Genomic DNA, 24130 nt, shown 5'->3' with positions numbered 1-24130 from the left:
CACACACACACACACACACATATATACATACATACATACATACATGCATACACATATGTACATACACATATGAAAGAGGAGGGGACTACAGCAATATCAGCAACACATTTTTTCATTGTCGTTGAGGTAGACAGTGTTTTCGTATGAGATCACATTTTAAGAGAACTGATTTCAGAACGGCTTACACTGCACCAAAATGTCACGTCTGATGGAATAGAATAAATTCACATGAACTTAGGAGACATATAATGACTACAGTGGTTATTTCTCAGTAGAAATTAAGTTGACAAACCAATGACAAAATGGCATTTTCATTCCTTTTACTAACCACCCAACCACACACACAGAAATGTGGGATGCCATAGACAGCGAAGGATACAACCAAATGAAGGCATCACAGTAGACAGGATGTTATGCAAACATTGGATTTGGACCATCTATTGCCCGAGTAGGCAGCATTTTCCACTAGCGTTGCTGATTTGAGTACGCACTTGGTCTCTGTTGCCACTTTGTGGCTGAAACTGGAAGTACAATTATTCCCTCTTCTTTCTGCTTTACACATTTATTGGATGAATGAGCATGATCATGTCATATTTGCACAAAATTTGAGTTGACTCAGTGGTTGAATAATCTTTAAAGTATCCTCTATTTGATTATGAATACAAAGGGCATGAAATGTTTTTATGTCTGTCTATCTATCTATCTATCTATCTATCTATCTATCTATATACATTCATCCATCTATTTTAACAATTACATTGAATTGCTGATTAAAGGGATAGTCCTGAATCCTGGTGTCATTCCAAACCTTGTATGAGTTTCTCTCTTCTGCTGAACATAAAAAAAAATATTTTGAAGAATGTTGGTAACCAAACATTTGTGGTTCCCATTGACTTCTAAACAAAAACAAAGCAGTGGAAGTCAATGGAAACTGAAACTGTTTGGTTACCAACATTCTTCAAAATATCTTTCTTTATGTTACACAGAAGGATGAAAGTCTTATGGGTTTGGAACGACATGGTTGTGCAAATGAATGCTGAATTAAAATTTTTGGGTGAACTATCCCTTTAATATCAACAAAGCCAGGTGATCACACCAACATGCAGAAGTAGGAGAGAGTAATCAAAAAACATAAGCAATAATATCATATGCATGATTGTGTCAAGGTCAACAAGTCTCTTAAAATATCACATAATTTGACCTATTTATGACAAGATAAGGTTAGTTTAGAGTGTAGAATGCCATGTGTCACCTTGAAAAACAGATTACAAAACTTTTTCTTTTTTTTCTAATTTACACATTATTATGTGTACACTCACAATTAATAATTCATGCTTTGAAAAAAAAAAAAGATTTTTTTGTTCTAAAATAATCGAGATGTGTACACTCAAAATTAATAATTTATGATTTGTAAAGAAAAAAATTACCTTGAAAAGTCATTGAAAACTTTTTTCCTAAATTAATTGTTAATATTTGTACACTCGCAGTTACCAAAAATCATTATTTGTAAAGAGAAAAAGTTTTACATTGAAAAATAGATTTACATTTTTAAAGAAAAATAATCACTAAGATGTGTGCACTCACAATTAAAAATGTAAGATTTATAAAGAAAAAATACCTTGAAAAATAAATTTTAATTTTTTTCTAAAATTAATTAAGATGTGTACACTCACAATTAATAATTCATGATTTGTAAAGAAAAACGTTCTTGAAAAATATATCTAAAAACTTCCAAAATTAGTCATTAAGACCAATAGGGACCAATTCTCACTATTACCTAGTTGCTTATTTGCATGTGTATTACTAGCATATTGTTTATTAGCACCTATTAATGCCTTATTCTGCATGACCATATTTCAGATCCCTTAATCCGACCCATACCTAAAGATTTTCCAAACCAGACAAAAACAACATGAACAAATAGTACATTTTACAAGAAATAGATTTTGAAAGTTTTTTTACTTAGTAGTGAACATTTATCATCACCCTTAACTTGTCTTTTGCTGGCCCAGGGCTCCAAGAGGACAACCCCTCAGACACAGAGACAGAGTGCTGCGATGTCCAATGGGACAGCAGGGCGGACAACAGCTCCAAAGGCACTCTCAAAAGAACTCACCCGTCATGCCAGCACGGGACATCCCTGACCTCGTCAGCGGCCTCTAGACTGTGCAACAGCAGACTCAAACTCTGCTTGCTGGTCCTCGTCCTCCTTCATACTGTTGCCACTCTCACAGCATCCCACAATCCCACTGGATTCAACCTCACCTCCAGCTCCTCCAACGAGGAATGACGGAATAGCCACTTAGTACCGACACAGTTACAGTGCCGATTCCAGCGACGTGACGGACCGTGGGGAACTTGCTGGGACTGAGACTGAGAACATGTAATCAAAACAAACCAAGCAAATTGACGAAGCTAAACAAACTCTGGACGAATCCAATCAAGCAACAAGAACAAGGGACAACACCGTAGCCTTTGTTGAAAGAGGCTTCTAGGTGGATAGTGTTCTCTCGCACCATGTTTTTTACACTGTGTCTATGGTTTGGATTTCTGTTGCACTAGATGACTACAGGATCTAATTCATGTTTCTTTTTGTTTCATTTTGGGTCTTTGTGCAGGAAGGATTGGCAGAGACGGATGAGTTAAATGTACAATATCCAAGTGAATATTCAAGACTGAGTGCGTGTCTACGTGAGCGAATGGATGAGTGTGTGTGCATGTGTGCCTGTGCTTGCATCCGTGTGTCCACTTAGATGTTCTTCTCGTTTCTCTTCATAATCACAAACTCTCTGAATGCTGCTCTCTTCATTACGAGGATATCTATTGCAGTTTATCCATTGACAAATCTGCCTAGACAAATACCAAGACACCCAACAAAAAGCCCAGGTTCAAACTCAGATTCTCCCATTAAGATCCTGTAACCTTATTAAGGTAGCCTGATATTTCTGTTGTTGGTATGATGTCATTTCCTGTGAGGTCAGGTCAGTAGCTTTGGAGGTCTGGGTACATTAATGTCCCTTCTTTGCTTAAGTGCTCGACTGAAAAGGTCTTTGTTGGGATGTTAGACATTATCCAGACTTCTGTTTATTCCCTCAATTTGCAAAATGACGTCCACAAATCTGTTTTAGCATCATTAGTGTTTTATATATTATATTAAGATAGTATATTCTCTACCCTATATTCTGTAAATGCATGTTAGAACCAGAGTTTAGACTATCCTGCTAAAGTTTCAAAGAAATAAACCCAAACAATCTGAAAACAAGCTCTCACTCCGAGTACCATCCAAATTGCTATTTGGCAGCATGAACCCAGCCAATCAGAGCTTATGGGACTAATTACCCCAATCACACAGAGAGGATCCATCGTTCTTTATTACAGTAAAGGGCTTACCCATCATCCACACACGTTCAAACACTCCTGCATGTAGAGATTCATGTGGCATGAATAACTCAGTGAAAATGATGTTAATTTGTTGCAAACCTTAAGATAGTCACATCAACAGGTAATTGAGGGGCTCAATCAAGAAGCTCCTGATAGAAGAATGAAGGCCCGTCTCAGGTGGCTGGGCTGAGGAATCTGGTTCTTTGTGTGGAGGAAAGGCAAAGTTAAGGGCTGATATATTGTTTTTCTTTGTTTTCTACAGGTATGCTCTAATGAGGTTGTGTCGCTGTGACACAAACACAAAACGAAGCCTTGAGTTTATCTAAGTTCTCTAGACAGCTTCAGTGTGAACCTGTTAAAATGGCAGGCCTCACACACCTGTGTTTCCATCTCATGGGACATGACTAATAGTCGTTAATGTTAGATTCACATTCATACATATGACATACTGTATATCAGTCACAGATAGCTTTAAGGCTAAATATGTGAACCAAACACAAAAGAAAAGCAAAGTGTTTTGTAGCCACATTTCAATTGTGTAAAGCAGGCTAGCATAATGCATGCCATAGGAATAAAATGGCGCACACTCATTTCATGTACTTTTATTCCCTCCCTGTACATATCTGTAGATTGTCTGCATTAAGGTGTGGTCACATTTACTTTGTACGGTGAGATTATGTGGGTAAAATGTAGTCAATTAGTCCAATCTGGAATTTCGCTTGAAGGGAACATTTTTCCTAGGCAAAATTTGCATCGGATTCACGTTTGACAGACTCGTAAATACGTACAAATGTAAATTTGTATTGAAATTTGCATCATGTTTAGATTTATTACACATTGAACATGCAAATTCATTGCATTTACCAATATTAAGCTATTTTGTTTGGAAGTGACCTCTGATTAAACAGTGCTAAATGCATTGCGAAATTTTGTTAAGTTTTGCCAATGTGACCGCACCTTTAGACACATTTGAAAAGCTGATTTTCTCTTAATGTGTATTACCATCACCATGGGCGTCGCTAAGCCAAATGACCAGTTAGCCCCCCTAAAATTTTGCAATTAGTTCCATAAACTGTACACGAATTCGTGATTGCCTCAGTCCCCTTTAAACTTCATATGAAAACGGTGGCAGATTTTGTTTTCAATCCGCAGACCGCAGCGGCACAGAGCGAGAAATAGAGGACAAGGTGTGTGTTTATCAATAGATTGTTATAATATCTGCATCTGTGTAGTTCTTTGTCATAAATACAGTTTACAAAATATCATGGGGGAGCAATCGGTTCCCCATCTACTGTAGCCTAAGTTTTCGCTGTGTTCACCCTTCATTAATCCACAGGTTTCCTCCAGTGAAAATGAAGCACATATGAACACATATACTTTATAAAACGATGTTGCCATTATATATATATATATATATATATATATATATATATATATTTAGGTATATGTAAGGTGGGAGGAGTTGGGTCTGGATCCAACCTCGCCCCCTGGATCTTGTGTTCTGCAGTGAGGACCATGTCTGATTGGGGGCTGAGCCCCCCTAAAATGATAATCCTGGAATCGCCCCTGACCATCACATGCAATACCATTAAACTCTAAATACTGACTCTGAGGCAAATTTAATAACTTTGATTTTAAGAGAACAAATCAATCCATTTGCCCTTTTGCTGTTTAAACTACCATTAGCGGTGACCTTTTGAGGTGTCAGAAACACAAAGTGATTTTTTTGTTTTCTGAAATAGACTGCTAATGCAGTTCAGATTAGCTGATAAAAAAAGGCATTTGACCTGATTGGTCAAATGCTGAGAGAGGCTCCTTTTATTCCACTGTTTTTAAATTTCAGAATTGTCAACTAAATGTACTCGGAATGCTAAAAAGCTTGGCTGTTTTGTGAATTTGGGCTTGCTAAGTTTTATCAATCATCTGATAATAAGATTTAATAATGATAATAAGATTTAATAATGTAATATCCTTACCAATACAGCTCTGATGTATTGCATTTAGGCCCATATTGTAATTTCTCCTATCTAGAGAAAAGAAGAAAAAAAAATTGGTCTTTTTTTATTTTTATTAATACATTAATTGATTTCATATTAAACCAATATGTTACGAGAAACACCATAACTAGTGCTATATGTACACAATGCTATGCCACGCTTATGATGTGCTTCAGTTAAAATAGCTTGACCAGGAAATTTTGACCATATGGCACGGCACAATGGGCCCATTTGAGATGTAAAAGGCCAGTCCAGCATTCTGTGCTGAGGACTTCGCTAATGAATACTTATAGGAAAGCAATGAGAGATACAGTATACCCTCTCGAGAGCTTATTAGTTGGTTTATAACCCTGGACATTCAGCTTGGACCACCTGCTCTGGAACAGCAGACGGATCAGAAATGATTCCCTCCAAACAAAACTAATTCAGCCTCTCCAGCTGGGCCTGACGGTGTAGGAAGGATGGATAAGAGATGAGTTAGAGAGAGGTGGGCTAATGGCAATTGCGTAATACTATTATTAATTTGCTAAGAAGTATACAACATACATGCTTGTTCACTTGGAAATCCTTTGTGTATATACTTGGTGACACTCTACAAGTCAGGAAGGATTTCGAGTTACACCAGTTTCAACACTCATGTCAATATAATCATTCGGTTTGCCTCGTAAATATTTGGTTTAATGCAACAAGTGTTGAATCAGTCACTAAACGTACTTCAGACGACACCATTCACAAAGTGTTGACTAAAACATATTCCTAAACGGAAAGCGGCGTTGTGGTTGCTCAGATTTGTCACATCTGTAACATGTTTCTGTGTTTGTTGGGATTCAATCACCATACAGTTTGTCTCAGCGACCAACGAGATTGAATGTAAGATGTCTGCTAATATCGCTAAACACCACCAAACCTAGTATAAGATGTATTTTATGCTTGCACATGTTTTATGATCATTTCCAAATCCTGATCCAGTTGAGTAAGTAGTATTCCACACTGCGTAATCACTTAGCAAGCAGAAATACTTTCTTTTCTGAATCCTGTGGACCTATGCAGCCCTCGACCTCAGTTGTTTTTCTGTTGTAAATACGTTACGAGAATGCTAAAAAATGTGTGTCTCTGTTTGATTTGGAGGTTTCCTTGTGTTCTGAGTTGGTGTCCTTTTTTAAATCCTCTTTTGTAAGTGTCAGAGATCATTGGTTGGTTTGTGCTGAGATGGATACTGAGAGTGGAGTGGTTTCATCACAAGAACTGTCCTCTTGATGCTGTATGTGATGGTATGTGCAAAGCAATGACTTTAAGAATAAAAATATGAAGGTTTAAAGGCATATAGAGATAACATTATGACTATGACTACTGAAAAAAAATATATTATATACTACCGGTATATTGTAATATTATAGATAATTTAGTTCAGTAATCTATTTAATTTTTTTACAAGCAACTTTGATGAAATAATTTATAAAACAATCTCACAAGTTATGATCTTTTCGAAGGTATGATTATACTGCTAAAATGATTAAAGTTGTGTTCTGATGAAATAACAAATATCGTCTGTTCATTGTGACTGGTTGCTTCTTCATTTGGAGTGTGTGGTCAGTCAGACAAAGTGACTTTTTCAGTCAAAGGAGGTTGCAAACCATTATTTTATGGGAAATCATCCCATAAGTGTCATACTTACAGTAGCTGTATGTAAAATAATAACTATTAAAACAAATATATTTTGATATAATTATGGATATTTTACATATGACGCAGCATTGCATCTTGAAAAGAAATTCTGCAGAAATGCCTAATATTTTCTGGTGATTAAGGGATAATTTAAGACTTCTTCACATTACAAATTATTGTTGAAAGCAAAAATGCTACAAAATTCATAATATTTTGAGAAAGTGTGTCATGCTACAGCAAAACATTTTTTATTTTATTTTTTGGAATCAGCACTTCAAAATTAGTAACAAGTGTTGGAATTCATTCAGCAAATATGATGATGGTGTAATTAATAAAAAAAAAAGAGGTAGCATGCTTATCTGTCTGAAGTGACCTGTTTAGTAGCTATACAGGTTTACAGGACAAACCTGATCAACCAGACTGGCGCACATGAGGGTTAACAGAAATAACAAAGAGCAGTCATGTTGAAAGAACAAAAGTAAAGCCAACAGTCCTATAAGCTGACACAGAAGTGGACCTCACAGCAGGTTATGCCTGTTTGAGCGTAGATTTGCACAGACATTTATCTATAAAATTATTCAAGCAAATATCCAAGACTGAGCAGTGATCTCTCTCAGTAATCACAGTGTAATATGGAACTAATTCCTGACTGAGAAGAACAGTCAGTGATAGATTTATGTCAATGTTATGTGAGTAAAGTCTGTTCTGGGACCGTAGTAGCCTGAAATTTTACACAGAAGTAAAATTTTATTTTAAAAAGACTGATCACAAGACAAGATTTTCTTCAATGCAGTACCAGCACTGCCAATTAGGTCAGTCAATATTTCAGTCTCTCTTTAAATTAGCTGAGCATTCATGCAAAGCTTACATGAATTTTTCCGCTAGATCAGATGTCATACACTTGTATTATTTGTGTATTCAAATGATAACTTTGACTACTATTCCATTGTGATGTGCGTGAGGAAAAATAAACATGCAAAATATGAAAGATCAAAGGAAAAATCATAGAATGTAAAATAAATGCATTTTATGAAATGTAGCTATTTGATGTATATTATTATAGTTTATAATACAATATATATATATATATATATATATATATATATATATATATATATATATATTGTTCATATGATATACTGCAATATAGGCATATAGGCATTACTTATTTATTTAATTTTTTATCTATTTATTTATTTGATGATTGTTCATATGATATACTGCAATATAGGCATACATACTTTACTTATTTATTTAATTTTTTATCTATTTATTTATTTGATGATAGTGACTTGCCACATATTCAGATGTATTATCAGGAAATGCATTTTATTCACCTTTTTGAACATGAACTTAAATATAATACAAAATACACCTGGCATGGGGTGGGGAGAGCCCTAGACCTAGGCTAGTTGTCACCCAGGAAAGTTGTGACAATAGCACAGTTATAGTTTTCATGTAAGATTGCAGTTACTTTAAAGGGATAGTTCACCCAAAAATGAAAATGACCCCATAATTTACTCACCCTCAAGTTAGGCGTATATGATTTTCTTCTTTCAGACGAATGCAATAGTTGTATTAAAAAATATCCTGTCTCTTCTAAGCTTCATAATGGCAGTGAATGGTTATCAAGATTTTGAAGCCCAAAAAAGGTGTGCCCATCCATCATATAAATTACTCCACACGGCTCCTGGGGTTAATAAAGGCCTTTTGAAGGGAAGCGATGCACTTGTGTAAGAAAAATATCCATATTTAAAACTTTACATACCGTAATCTCTAGCTTACACTAACTGTCATATGCGCATTCACGAGAGAGTGGCGTTCTAGTGGATGATGGAGGACGTAGGTATAAGCTACATTAAGGGGCCGACCTGTACCATATACAATTAAAACACTTTTTATAGAAGACTATTATGAGTACAGTCTTCATTTCATGTGGGTGTACTGTAAACCATTCAGATGACTCTTCACCAAAATACAATTTATGTCTTAACACTTTTTAAAGCACTTCAAAATTCTAAATTAGTTGATTTTGTCATTTCTGTTCTCAAAATTAAAATACCATCTAACAGTGGTGTAGTGCAGGGTATACGGCATATACCCACTTCTTTATCAGTCAGCATTGCGTATACCCACTTATAATTCCTCTCAGATGCGCATGGTTCAGTAGTGTCCTGCATAGCCAAAACCATGACAGTCCAGCACGTGAGTAGCTAATCCAATCGCATGTGAATAAATGCAAGTATTCCCTAAAAACACCCAGTAAAGACAGTGATGTGATCCGGACAGAGGCGTAAACACTCTCATGCAGTGTATGTTTCATTCATACTGTCACACAGAAAGTCCAAAACAGCCTCATAGAAGTAATTATGATTTGCCAGGAATTCCCTAATATTGATAAAGGCATCCAGCTATCGCTGTAATCAAAGTGATCTCAGGTGTAGCTAAACTGAATAAAAAGAAACATTTTGACTGATGAAACGTGAAGACATTAAACACACGATTGCGACAATATATGGTTTATGTGTGTTTTTTCAAGTCATCTCCAGGTAATAAAAAAGCATCTGAATAATGCAGTGCTATAACATAGCATTTATTACAGTTGGCTATCCACCTTATTTTTCAATGCAGAAGTAAGTTGTTTTCTGTGAATATGCAAGACTTCCGGTTCATTAGCCGCTGTAGGGAATTATTGAGAAAAATAGCAAAGTGCAGTAAACCGTAAAACTGTTTGCACTATAAACCAGTGTGTTCATAATTAAGACAATACATTAAAATAATATGACACACCAGTTTGCAATATCAAGCAGCAAAACGAGCTGTTTTGTACAGCTAAAATAGCTGGAAGCAGATGATACCAGAAGCTAGACCAAAAAAAAAAAAATAGACGAATGGCTGCGTCCACACTTACAGGAAAAATAAGGTGGATAGAAATAATAAAATATATCTTCTGCCTTTTTCTGTGCTAAAGATGGAAAAAGTGTTTGTAGTATAAACAAACCAATAAAATCTTCATTAGGAAAATATTATAGAATACAAATTATTGTCCAGCAGTGCATTTGATTTCTCAGCCAAGTAAAAGTAATAGATAGGAAAATAATAATAATAATAATAATAATAATAAAACCTGTCAATTAGAAAAACTCACTTCTGAAATTATGGCTCCGCTCCTGTGTCAGGGCTCGAAATTACCAGTTGCCCGTCACTGGTATAAGAGAAACAGTCAGTCACACACAGAAGCCGAGCTGCACAATTCTGGATTAACTGAGATCATGATTCTCCCACTATTCTGAACGGACAACTAAACAAAATATGTAATTTACTAGAGGTTCTGACAAAATGTTAATTGTTTTTATTTATTTGTTTGTTTGAATTAATTATTGTAAAATCTGCACCTCTTCTGTGGCTAATATTAATTTAATAATGATGCTTACTCCATGAATTCAAACAAGCAGCAGAAGTTAAGTGTGCAAATGCTACTGGTTTGGGGTGAACTAAATGAGCAAGACTAGTTTTACATGTCACTGTTTAGAACACATCCTTTGCTGGGATGGGGGCGTACATTAAGTACCCACTTCTCAAGGCACCACTACACCACTGCCATCTAATATCATCATGCTGTTTTACTTTTTAACACAATAGACTAACAAACATTCACAGACGACTCAGCTACACTGAAGGTTTGCCTACCAAGAGGTATTTTCCATAAATATCACATGGGGAAAGTTGCCAGATTTTAATTCCGCAAGTTGTCACATATGTTTTAATTGTATAAATGTATACGATTTATCATTAGCGATGTTACTGAAGACATACGCTATTTGTAACAATTACAATAATAAACACTTGTAAATACGGACATGGCAGTACCGTCAGCAGAAGGTTCCGCTGTTTTCGCCCGGAACTTCCTAGAAGCGACACCAGCGTTCAGCAGCAGTCCGGCTAGATTTGCTGCTAGCTACAGTGGATGAGCTGTTATTTCACGGGATGCTCGTACAGATGAACGTTTCACCTGCTCGTAAGCTCAGCTCTCTGAAGATGTGCCGCTGAAGAATGCGATAGATGTGAGTAGTTGTGTATCAGACTGTTAGCAGATGTGTGGTGGACATGGCTAGCAGCTGTATTAAGTTAGCTGTGCAGTACATGAAGTCCAGAGGGGGAAAGCTGCTGTCAACATCAATCTGTCATCTATCGGTGCGTTTATGATTCGTGTCGGCTGGGTTTGGACTTCAGGGTGTTTTTTCTCTCTCACGATGACAACAGCTGGATGAAAAACAACATGCGAGGGGTTTAGTGTTTTACTGTATGCTTTGATATTGGGGTCAGGTCGTGGTACAGCTTCTGTTTTTATTACATTGCATGGCGATCTGGGAAAACAGCTCGTTTTGGGAGCTCTAGCCTAAATGTTTCTTTGTGCAGTATAGATGAATGAGTGAACACTTATCCTCATCTGCATTCCAGTGTAATTGGTTGCTCAAGACTGGACTTGGTCCCTTAACACATTGAGGGCTCCAGACAGCACTCTGTTGTGTCATCAGATAATACCTGTGTTTAGATGACTCAATGTATATGTGCACCTACTGTCTGCTTCTGCAAAAAGTACTGTGGTGATACCACGGTACAGTGATGGTATCAGAGGGTAATACCATGGTATTTCAGTAAGGCCATTGTAGGGCTAGAAGGTCTGACCAAAATCCTATATCACAGTAAATAATTGTATATAGTGGCAACTGTACATATTGCAATATAGATAACAAAAAATTGCTTATGTATTACATAACCATGTGTTAATGCCTGTTTTTTGGGGGGGATAGTCCAGTGAATTAAGTACTTTACAGATGAAAATCACTCTATCTAATTTGATTATTTTCTCTTTCTTTTTGGAAATTTCCATTAGGAAAATAAGTGAAAGTAAAATAGTTGAAATTATAAAACAAATATTTCCAGCTTTTTCTGATTGAATGCACCTCGTTCAAAGTTGTTGTGAAATAGTCAAGTTATTTTGAAAGTGTACAAATATAAGTGGGTGTGTGTGTGTGTGTGTGTATATATATATATATGGGGAATGGGAAGGGCAGCATTAGTCCACCGTAAGGCAAAACACTATATACAACACTGGGAGGGGGAAATAAAACATTCAGAAACTGTGATTATATAGACAAAAAAAAGAAGAAGAAATGTATACAAATAATAACAAAAACACCATAGATGTGGGTAGGAAAGGGGACATTGGACCGTGCTAAAGAAAAAGAACAAAAGCAAACCAAATCTTTCTAACCTAACTTAAACTATCTAACAAAAAAAAAAAATGTAGAAACAAAAAATCTACAATGTCTGTGATGCCGTAACTGTCCTACACCGACTACGAACAAACAAAAAATAAAGCAGGTGGCACGTGTCCCTAGCCTAGTGTAAGTGTGCACAATGTATGTCACGTGACATAACTTACCTATTGCTTTTCCTTCAGCCAACACAAACACAACGATAATAATCACAAATGAAGGAAAGGAAAAGGTTAAGCTCCTTAAAAGTGACTGCAGTAACACTCTGATGATAACTCAAAACAAAGCCAGCAGAATAAACACAATGAATTAACTTAGCATGGTGGCAAGCCTCTATATGAACACAGATATGCCCACTTGATAAGTTCTCAGGATTCCAGCAACCAATCATTGGCAAGGCACCTCCTGACATCAGCACACTGGACTCAGCCCTTGACGATGATTGACAGTGGCATGTACCAATCAGCACGCCCTGCCAAACCAAAAGTAAAACGGAGAGCGGCAGAAAAACAGCTCGGAAACAAACAACTCCTCCTAATGTCACATAGGGATGTAACAAGAAGAAAAGCCATTTTAGAAGAAGATCAAGTTCTTACAGTTGGATTAAAGACTTAGAAGACAAGGATACTTCATTGTAAATGATTCATATGTGCACATTATTTCTAAGAAAAAAATGCTTCTGTTCATAATCTGTAATCCAATTTTAAAAGCTTTGATCTTCCACTGTAATGACTTTCCTTTTCTGCTGACATTACTTAGTCCCTTACAGGCTATTGGGTAATATTATCTTTCTAGGGATGCACCGAAATGAAAATTCTTGGCCGAAGCCGAACAAAATTAAACACTGGAACACCGAATATCAAACACGGTTTTTCGCATTTTGCCATTTTTTTTCACCATTGCATAAATTAAATAGCCAAAATGTGCTTTTTACTGCTTTGTCCTGCTTTTCAAATACAAAATCAATTACAAAACAACTATTTAAAATATTTACTTAACACTGACTGAACATTTTTTAACATTCTAGCAGACATTATACCATCAAAGCAAAATTGTACTTAAAATTAATAAGTTGGTAAAATAGCTTAATATTTTTTGGCCATTTTTGAGACTTGAATCAGGCATGTATTTTTTACTGTACAAATAAAGGCAGCCTTGCTGAGCAGAAGAGAATTCTTTTAAAACATTAGAATATATTACAGATCCCAATTTGAACACTGTGTGTGAATGTTATAATAAATGTATTAATAGAGCTGTTGTAGGGTAATTATTATTATTATCATTATGGTCTTGCTTTTTTTTATTGCATTTTACAGAACAACAGTAAAATTACAATACTATTATTTATGAATGTTGATGGAGTTGTTGCTTTATAAATGATTCTCATTACGAATTTGGGAAGATGTTTGTCGCACGTATCACATTGTCACATGCCTTTAAAAAAACAAAATCACAAAAATGTTACTGAGCAACTGACGAGTAACACAGTTTCAGCACAGATTTTCCTCGCGCTTTGGACTTTGAACCCTGGCGCCGTGAGCTCATGCAGCGCTGTCAGAATACATGCAATTCGTGCGTGCATTAGAAAATATAACATTCTGCAGTTTATTTACTAATCGTTTGAGGCCATATCAATCATCATACAGTAGCCTAACCACCAGCATTAGCCACATCTTCTTCTCATCGGAGACGTGATGCAGCACTAAACAGTCTCTTGCTGTCGGTGCTTCGTGCTTGTCATGATTTCTGCATCTTTCTCTGATAGTTTTAAATACTTTCACACTGCCGACATGTTTGCTGCATTAGTGCGTGCCTCTATTTGATCGCTTAAGTCATTGTTTGGTACATATTATTCTGCCTTTTCGGTTATTTGGCCGAACACCGAAAGAGATTTTTTTGCTATTTTCGGCCAAATAATTTCGGTTGCCGAACATTCGGTGCATCCCTATATCTAACAGCTGTTAAAGTTTACTTTTAGCTAAATCATACTCAGTCTGGCTCCATTATGGTAACGCCCACTTTTCGTGATCCAATCAATTACTGATGGATAAATTAGTTTCTACTCTACATTTCCTTTCGCATATATGTGAAATTATGGAAGTGAAATACATTGTGAATGGAAATTCACATTGTCTTCACAAATTTGTCCTCATTTCGGGGTTAAAGTTGGCCTGTTATGACCATTGATTTGGCCTGCCATGTCTTACCATAATAGGGGAAAATAGGAAGAAACACTTGCCATTGAAGTAGTATATCTTAATTTTTTTTTGTTTTTTTTATTTTTAACTGAAATATTTTTAAAATTAAATTTTAATATAATACTGTTTAAAATAATGCAGCATTTACTACGATCAAGTTAGATTTTTGTCATTCTTGGAAAAAAATTGTACATCTCTAAAATATAATGACACCACCCCACCCAATAAACCTACCTTCTGTGTTTCCCCAGATTACACCTGAAGTGAGTACGGAGACTGTTGTCATCCCGGTTGTCATGGAGAAGCCATGGAGGTTATGGGGGGCACTGGAGGCGTGTTTGCTGACAGTGTGCGCCTGGTCCTGGGCAGTCTGCCGTGTCTCCCTGCTGGCCCTCATTCTGACCTTCCACCTGTACGGAGGCTTCACACTGCTGGGACTCATTCTGGCCTCTGTGGCTGGCCTCCTGTACAAGTTCCAGGATGTGCTGCTCTACTTTCCCGACCAGCCCTCATCATCGCGCCTTTACATCCCCATGCCGGCGGGAATCCCCCACGAGAACGTGTACATCCGCACCAAAGACGGTGTGCGGCTCAACCTCATCTTGCTCCGTTACACTGGCGAAAACTCCGCCTCTGCTCCCACCATTTTATATTTCCACGGCAATGCGGGGAACATCGGCCACCGCGTCCCAAACGCACTGCTCATGCTGGTCAACCTGAAGGTCAACGTGGTTCTGGTGGACTACAGAGGCTACGGCAAAAGCGAAGGAGAACCTAGCGAAGAGGGACTGTACCAAGACGCAGAGGCCACCTTGGATTACGTCATGACCCGATCGGACATCGACAAGACCAAGGTGGTGCTTTTCGGCCGCTCATTGGGTGGCGCGGTGGCCATCCGTCTGGCATCATGCAACCCGCATCGAGTGGCCGCCATCATGGTGGAGAACACTTTCCTGAGCATCCCACACATGGCGGCCACGCTGTTCTCTTTCTTCCCCATGCGTTACCTACCGCTCTGGTGCTACAAGAACAAGTTTCTGTCCTATAGACATGTGGCACTCTGCCGTATGCCATCTCTCTTCATTTCGGGCTTATCAGATCAACTCATCCCTCCGATGATGATGAAACAGCTGTACGAGCTGTCGCCGTCTCGGACTAAACACCTCGCCATCTTTCCTGAGGGTACGCACAATGACACCTGGCAGTGCCAGGGTTATGGGGTTAAAGTTGGCCTGTTATGACCATTGATTTGGCCTGCCATGTCTTACCATAATAGGGGAAAATAGGAAGAAACACTTGCCATTGAAGTAGTATATCTTAATTTTTTTTTGTTTTTTTTATTTTTAACTGAAATATTTTTAAAATTAAATTTTAATATAATACTGTTTAAAATAATGCAGCATTTACTACGATCAAGTTAGATTTTTGTCATTCTTGGAAAAAAATTGTACATCTCTAAAATATAATGACACCACCCCACCCAATAAACCTACCTTCTGTGTTTCCCCAGATTACACCTGAAGTGAGTACGGAGACTGTTGTCATCCCGGTTGTCATGGAGAAGCCATGGAGGTTATGGGGGGCACTGGAGGCGTGTTTGCTGACAGTGTGCGCCTGGTCCTGGGCAGTCTGCCGTGTCTCCCTGCTGGCCCTCATTCTGACCTTCCACCTGTACGGAGGCTTCACACTGCTGGGACTCATTCTGGCCTCTGTGGCTGGCCTCCTGTACAAGTTCCAGGATGTGCTGCTCTACTTTCCCGACCAGCCCTCATCATCGCGCCTTTACATCCCCATGCCGGCGGGAATCCCCCACGAGAACGTGTACATCCGCACCAAAGACGGTGTGCGGCTCAACCTCATCTTGCTCCGTTACACTGGCGAAAACTCCGCCTCTGCTCCCACCATTTTATATTTCCACGGCAATGCGGGGAACATCGGCCACCGCGTCCCAAACGCACTGCTCATGCTGGTCAACCTGAAGGTCAACGTGGTTCTGGTGGACTACAGAGGCTACGGCAAAAGCGAAGGAGAACCTAGCGAAGAGGGACTGTACCAAGACGCAGAGGCCACCTTGGATTACGTCATGACCCGATCGGACATCGACAAGACCAAGGTGGTGCTTTTCGGCCGCTCATTGGGTGGCGCGGTGGCCATCCGTCTGGCATCATGCAACCCGCATCGAGTGGCCGCCATCATGGTGGAGAACACTTTCCTGAGCATCCCACACATGGCGGCCACGCTGTTCTCTTTCTTCCCCATGCGTTACCTACCGCTCTGGTGCTACAAGAACAAGTTTCTGTCCTATAGACATGTGGCACTCTGCCGTATGCCATCTCTCTTCATCTCGGGCTTATCAGATCAACTCATCCCTCCGGTGATGATGAAACAGCTGTACGAGCTGTCGCCGTCTCGGACTAAACACCTTGCCATCTTTCCTGAGGGTACGCACAATGACACCTGGCAGTGCCAGGGTTATTTTGCCGCCCTAGAGCAGTTCATGAAGGAGCTTCTAAAAAGCCATGCCCGAGAAGAGACGGCCCAGGGGACGACCAACGTCACCATAATCTAGAAGAGTTATTACTATTGACTGCTCTAAATCTGGACCCTCTCAGATAGAATGTACAATTTATTCTCTCTTTGTTATTATTATTTCTCTTCTCCCCAACTTCTACGCTCTTTCTTTCCATTGATCACACACCAAGAATTCATTATTTACAATTTCCTTTATTTAATAGAGAAGGATGAATTTAAGCCTTCAGAACTTTTTTTTTTGGTCGTTTTTTATATATCAAGTATGAATGCACCTGCCTCAAGAATTTAATGCCCTTTGAGTCCTTTTTTATTTACCCACAATTTCTGCCCTCATAAGTATTCTAATAGCCCTACCACCTGCAAACGCAATTGGAAATAGTTGTTTGCCTAATCACAATGGTCAGAACTTCTTTCTTAGTTTGAACTCTTCAGTCTAGATGTCAGTTATTTAGAATAGTGGTTTAAAATACGTGACTAAAATAATGTCTGCGGTTACCATTATATGAGGAGACTGTCACGTTTGTCCTACCTCTTATATCTCATACATACAAATTGTAGAAGTTGGTAACGGTAAGGTTAAATTTGCTAAAAAGATTACTTGAATTTGAGATTTACACTTTTAGAAAACAAAACAGCTTTAAAAATCACATTTGAAGTATGGCTGTATGTAATTTATGTTAACCACTGACTACTATTCCAAAAACTCCTAGGTTTTAGGACTGCTAAACTAAACAACTCTAACAAACTGAGAAGCTCTATTTTTATTTATTTTGTTTATATGTAATGTATAAATTTTTTTTTTAAACAGAGGGCTCATTAAAATTGTTTGCCTTTTAAATTCCAGTGAATACAGTTAAATGGACCAGGGGCAACTGATCCTAGTTCACTCATTTTGTCTATGGCATTTCATGCATTCAATCTTCTGAACCCGGCTGTAATGTGTTGGAGCTTTATTTTATCACACTGCCTTCTTTTTTTTTTACGGAAGGTTTAAAATCCACTCAGGAAATCGGCTCATTGTGGTTTGATCCCATGTCTTGGCTTTGCATATGGAGCTGTGTGTGAGAAGTATAGATTTCTATACTGATTTTCATGTGGGCTGCAGTTCACTGTGAGCACTGAATGAAAATACCAACCCAAGAAGCCTAAAGTATGTTTACTCTTTCTCAGGCTTAGTGATCTTCTGAAAGTAAGAGTGAAATCGCACATAGCAGCTGCTTGACAGTGTTCCAAGCACAGTCCATTTGCACAACTTGTAAATAAGATGTTTTCCTTCTTTTAATAAGGTAATTTGCTTAACATCAGATCTCTGCCAATGCCCTGTTTTGTTTGGATCATGTTGGAAAAACCTGCCCAATGGTGACTGTTGCACTGTGTCGCACATCCATTTTCTTGCACTTACCTTAAAAAGCAGAAACATTCACAATAATGCAAGGTTTAATTAACACACACATTTAAATTGCCATCATTTATGCTTTTCCATACCTGTATGACTTTTTCTTCAGTGGAACACATTAGGAGAAATGTTCTAATTCACTAAAAATCTTCTCCAGGGAGTTGAACTTTGAGTTGAATCTGTTAGAATTGTGAAGTCTTTGCAACACAGATCAACAGATTCATTCACAAGATTCTCTCGTGATGATTCATTGAAGAACAAATACAATTTCAGTCTGTTCCTCATTGAAAGATTCTTTCCTCTTTCATTGTAGTTGAAGAGCAACCAGCACATTCTTTGAAATGTCTCCTTTTGTGTTCCACAGAAGAATTTCCATTCTTTTAACTATTTAATGTATTGAATCGGGGGTAAAGACATGAGGTTTGTGTTTCTGTAGTCTCACATTGGTGGTTGACTGTCAAGCGCCCATTAAAAGGTGAACGGTGGACTTTGCAAACCTGGCCCATTATGATGTAGTGTTGGATCAGTGCACATCCAAGTCTGTAATTATTGCATGCTTTAGATGCTCAGCACATTTCGTTTAGCTCTGACGCACTTTTACGCTCACGTCTGTTGTAATGCGTGAAAACTGCCTGTGAATTTTAAGATGACAGATTTCAAGGCAGATTGATCCTATGTCAGTTTGCATGCAAATTTTGCTATCTTCAAACCAGAGGTTATGCCAGGCTTCCAAAGTCCACCTTTCGGGACTTGACGGGCTCTTTTGCACCTGTCGTTCTCAAGGGTGCTTAAGAGATTGTATAGTAGCACAGCTGAGCTCTAGATGTCTTCAGTTATGTCTAGTATTATTTATGTTTATTAGTTATGTGGTAACAGGACAGTTGTAATTGAGTAAGAAGTGGAACCAACCAATGCAAGAGAAAAAGTTCCCATGACGTCGGCTTTTGGGTGGTTTCAGGACATAAGATACTCTTGTATATCAATTTATTGACATTTTGATTTTAAAAGAAATATTCGTAATGGTCGTTATTGATCATATAGGCCTAATTCATAACAACTGCCTCTAAACGGAATAGGAAATATTTTCAGAATAAAATTATTTGCAATGTGTCATTTAGTTGAACTCAAAGTGACGTGCCATGATACCTTATTGAATGTCTGTGTGGTTGAGTGTTAACCTTGAAACAAAGATGCTGAAATATGATAAAATAGTGAGAAAAAAAAACTACTTAAGAGTTTACTAGATTTGACTAACACACCATCGGCATGTTCTGGCCATTCTCTGGGGCTAGTTTGTATGTTGAAATCTCATTTCATCTTGTTCGTAAACTGAATGAAATAATATAAATATTAGTTATGTGGTAACAGGACAGTTGTAATTGAGTAAGAAGTGGAACATAAGGTGGTTTCAGGACATAAGATACTTTTGTATATCAATTTATTGACATTTTGATTTTAAAAGAAATATTCGTAATGGTCGTTATTGATCATATAGGCCTAATTCATAACAACTGCCTCTAAACGGAATAGGAAATATTTTCAGAATAAAATTATTTGCAATGTGTCATTTAGTTGAACTCAAAGTGACGTGCCATGATACCTTATTGAATGTCTGTGTGGTTGAGTGTTAACCTTGAAACAAAGATGCTGAAATATGATAAAATAGTGAGAGAAAAAAAACTACTTAAGAGTTTACTAGATTTGACTAACACACCATCGGCATGTTCTGGCCATTCTCTGGGGCTAGTTTGTATGTTGAAATCTCATTTCATCTTGTTCGTAAACTGAATGAAATAATATAAAGTGCTGCTCATGTTTTATATTTGCTTTTTACAGTAAATAGCAGAGTGGAAAGATTCAGTTCTGAATGTGCAAGGAGGGTTTTCTTATTCTTTCGACATTTGTGTTTTGAGCTCTGGGTTTTCTATTCGAATCATTTGTTCATGTACATACAATTAAATCACACTTTCTATTTTCTGTGTGGTGACATGCAATAAAGAAATCAAACCCTTCTGATAACTTGCCTGCAAGAGTCTAATTGTGCTCTGAAGCTGCTGGTTCCTGTTTTCACTCTGGAAACTCCACTTTAAAAAAAGAATGAAACTGATGTTTTTTTGTTTGTTATTTTTGATTTTATACCAAGAATAGCTTTCGCTTTACTGGTCAGCGTCATTTATATTCATTCTTCTGTGCTGATATTCTATGATAACAAACATGACATTTTCATTTATCTACTGTTTATCTTTGCACATTTGACGCAGTTTGTCGGAACAGAAAGTGGTGACAAAGCAACTTTCAGTTGCAGTGCAGTGTTGAATACAGTGGGTGTGGATAGCTGAGCAGGAAAGGGACACAAAAACCAGACTGTTAGCTGGAGAATTGTAGCAGACGGGACGTTTTTTGTAAGTGCAGTTGCTTTTGTAGATCACAGGAGTTGTCCTCTATATCAACAAATATCAGCTTGAAGAGGAAGGGAAGTTATGTATAAGAGTCTGATCCAGGACTTTTCAGAAAGCAATGTGTGTTAAGAGCTTCAGAGGAACATTCATGCCATATGACGGTGAATTGGATTCAGCAGGCATAAAGAAAACCTCCAGATGAGCTTCTTTCTGAGTAGAAACCTCCCACTGTAAGGATCCTGCATGATTGAAGTCATGTTTTGAGGTGGGTTGAGATCTTCAAAGAAATAAAACTTCTTCAGAATCTGTCTATATGCCATTCAGGCTAAATTGATTCACTAATAACCATATTTCCTAAAAGTTTGTTTCCACCATGCCTGCTGAAGATGTTGGTCCAGGTCGGGGTGAAAGGAGAAGGTTGCCATGGCTGTTTCTGGTGCTGGTCATTGCTGCAATCACATCCTCTTCCCTGTCTGTGATCTCCCTGTACCATGTGCTGGCCCTGCAGGCCGAGGTGGAGGGTTTGAGAGCCGAGGTGGTCCGCAAGAGAGAGGAGCAAAGCGGAACACTAGAGGAACCCATGAAGGGGGCAGAAAAACAAACCCATCAGCAGGAAGAAGAAGAGAGCAAAGAGAGAATTGAGGTTTGGACCACAACACATGTACATCAAATGTTTTTCTAAAAAGCGGTGTCTTGTAAATGTGATGAATTTGAAGGAATTGCATAAATAGCAGTTAGTTGTGACATGGGGAAGATGTCTCAATGGTTATATCTCAGTAACTTTAATGTTCGGAGTCCAACTGGTTGTTGGAGAACACGTAAATTAACAGTGTCAATGTTGCAAATTTCATCATCAATTATTAAACAAGTTCAACTCTGCTATAAGCAGAGCTATATGCTGCTATAAGTGGCATTAGTTAATACTTTTGTAGTCAAAAGACTTTAAGGTATGTCCCTAAACAGAAATGGACTTTCCAGAAATATTCACAAGAAATATTCACTAAAATAAAGTAAAAAAGTGTGACAACTAGCACCAGTCCCATCTACTTGTCTAGTTGGGAGAGAAAAAAAATAGCTAAACTGGTTTAGCTATGACCAACCTAGATGCAGATATATTTTGGGTACTTTCATGCTGGTCAAGGTGGCCATTATAATCTACCACACACAATAAGCTGGTTGTCTGTGTACAGTATCTGCAGCAGACTGAGATGGATGATACCATAACAGACCATGCTGTCCTGTCAAAAAGGAGCCTGGGTCATACTTCAAATAAAGCAGGCAAGCCCACACTTCTGCTTATTCCGTGATGCTCATCTCGTCTTTTCTTTTTTGAGTGTTAACTGAGAAGTGCTGTGGGTTTGGTGCGGAGCAAAGATGGTGTAAGATTAGAACTACTCAATAAATAAAAAACAAAACATGCACATTGTGCAAAAGTGCACCATTAGACATTTGCATATCCTGTTGCTTTGAGTCACTGAATGCAAAACCCTTATGATATTATTATTAGAGTTGCACCACCGTGATCATTGTCATCTCTTACAGACAATACTCAGTTAAGAAATGTGTAGTAAGAATACATGTATGTTCACAGTAAACAAATTACATTTTATTCTCCTTGTGTGTGTATTGTATTCATTTTTTTTATGTGAAAAAAAACTCTTCTGCCCATCCACAGAACCCCAGCCCTGCTTACAGATGATGGCAAACAACAAGAGAAAAACATTCCAGAAAGGTACTGGAGGAGTGGCATAGACTTAAGTTAAATTACGTTCAATTGATCCATTTAATAAATTATGACCTTGCTTTTGCTAGTGCTAGTTCATTGTACTATGAAAGCACACTGTAACTTTTAGAAATCAAAACATCATTTCCAGTCTAAAAAGAGCTTTTTATTAGAACTGGCCTGCAATGACATGTTCTGAACTCCTGTAACTTTGTGGCTTCACACATGTGATTGTGAACATGTCAGTGACATCAGTTGGGTGTCCAGGAAATCTGCATAGATGTAACACCTACTTTTCTACATATAATCTGAGAAATCCCAGTGGTAGAATAGATTGCATGACATTTCAAATTCCCTGATTTTACAACCCAATCTCATGGGAAAACGTAACTATTTTGCAAGGTAGCGATTTTGTAAATTTCATGAAAATGTAACATTTTTAGAAAAAAAACTAATAAGTATGAAGGCCTGCCTCTAACCCCAACCCTAAACATAACTGTCAGATCGTCCTAAAACGTATGAATGAGATCGTTGCAGTTTGAGCAGCACATGTCAGCTCAGATTGTTTTATGAATCTATCATACTGTTTAGACTGTTATCAAATGATATTCTATATTCGACACAACAGCAAACATTTAAGTCAATATGTGAGCAGAACAAGAGAAAGTACTCTTTTCACATTTAAGCGTCGATAGACACGTTTCCTTGTCTGGCCTTTTGTTGGATTTGGAGTTTTTTTGCATTTGAGGAAGCCCCTAATTTCAGAAGATGGTCTCTCTCTCTCTCTCTCTGTTCATATTTTGTTAGAGTTTGCTTTGGAATTATGCACAGCCATCCCATGGCAAGTCGGACTGAAGCGTGGCTCAGCTCTGGAGGAAGAGCAGGGCACCATTTTAGTTAAAGAGGAAGGATTCTTCTTTATCTATAGTCAGGTATATAAATTGTGAATGTTTAACACGTTCTTGAGTTTTTTGGCCTCTTTGAAACATCCCAACACAGTGCTCAGAGTTTTTTTCCTCATTATTTCAAGCTCTCCTTTTCCCAGGTTTACTACACAGACTCTACGTTCGCTATGGGCCACATCGTGATTCGTATAAAGAAGAACGTTGTAGGAGACGAGAGTCAGCACGTTGTTCTGTTCCGCTGTATTCAGAGCATGAATCGAGTCAATCACTTCAACACGTGCTACACTGGAGGTGAGCGTGGAAAGGCCTGCTACTTTATCAGTGTTACTAAAGAGTTACAAAGTGCAAATTCTCATTACTGTAATGTATCTAGACATTTTACTTCCCAGGCTTTTCTAAATCTTTTTTGTATATTTTATAATATATATTATACTGTATATTATAAATTCTAATTCAAAATTGCTTTATTAGCATGACTGTAAACAATACAATATTGCCTAAGCTCAGGATATACTGTATGTACAGATATATTTTTGGACACTAAGGTATAATTTAAGGTAATATATAAAGTATAATATATATATATATATATATATATATATATATATATATATATATATATATATATATATATATATATATATATACACAC

General features: G+C 37.7%; 4 protein-coding genes across 4 annotated transcripts in view; all 4 read left to right on the top strand.

Moving 5' to 3' along the window:
- The window catches only part of LOC107551071 (transmembrane protein FAM155A), a 151376-nt gene extending 147415 nt beyond the window's left edge, over positions 1-3961 (top strand). The window contains exon 3 of the mRNA XM_016232560.1: positions 2013-3961. Coding sequence (XP_016088046.1) covers positions 2013-2290 — 278 coding nt within the window. The 3' untranslated portion in view covers positions 2291-3961. The remainder of the gene's footprint in view (positions 1-2012) is intronic.
- A 6976-nt stretch (positions 3962-10937) lies between these two features.
- LOC107551046 (protein ABHD13-like) lies at positions 10938-15764 on the top strand. Its single transcript, XM_016232536.1, has 2 exons — positions 10938-11107; positions 14775-15764. The coding sequence occupies exon 2, from the start codon at positions 14820-14822 to the stop codon at positions 15762-15764; it is 945 nt and encodes a 314-aa protein (XP_016088022.1). The 5' UTR covers positions 10938-11107; positions 14775-14819.
- A 287-nt stretch (positions 15765-16051) lies between these two features.
- On the top strand, positions 16052-19908 carry LOC107551070 (protein ABHD13-like). The gene is made up of 2 exons (XM_016232559.1): positions 16052-19399; positions 19854-19908. Exon 1 carries the CDS (start codon positions 16079-16081, stop codon positions 17090-17092), a length of 1014 nt encoding a protein of 337 aa, XP_016088045.1. The 5' UTR covers positions 16052-16078; the 3' UTR covers positions 17093-19399; positions 19854-19908.
- A 1160-nt stretch (positions 19909-21068) lies between these two features.
- The window catches only part of LOC107551062 (TNF superfamily member 13b), a 7374-nt gene continuing 4312 nt past the window's right edge, over positions 21069-24130 (top strand). The window contains exons 1-6 of the mRNA XM_016232551.1: positions 21069-21115; positions 21212-21493; positions 22041-22128; positions 22526-22582; positions 23381-23505; positions 23619-23769. Of these exons, the coding sequence (XP_016088037.1) occupies positions 21224-21493; positions 22041-22128; positions 22526-22582; positions 23381-23505; positions 23619-23769 (691 nt within the window). The 5' untranslated portion in view covers positions 21069-21115; positions 21212-21223. The remainder of the gene's footprint in view (positions 21116-21211; positions 21494-22040; positions 22129-22525; positions 22583-23380; positions 23506-23618; positions 23770-24130) is intronic.

The sequence above is a fragment of the Sinocyclocheilus grahami genome, unplaced genomic scaffold (genome assembly GCF_001515645.1).
Source record: "Sinocyclocheilus grahami isolate Dianchi unplaced genomic scaffold, SAMN03320097.WGS_v1.1 scaffold413.1, whole genome shotgun sequence".
Taxonomy (NCBI): Eukaryota; Metazoa; Chordata; class Actinopteri; order Cypriniformes; family Cyprinidae; genus Sinocyclocheilus; species Sinocyclocheilus grahami.
This window is presented reverse-complemented; position numbering and strand designations above follow the sequence as displayed.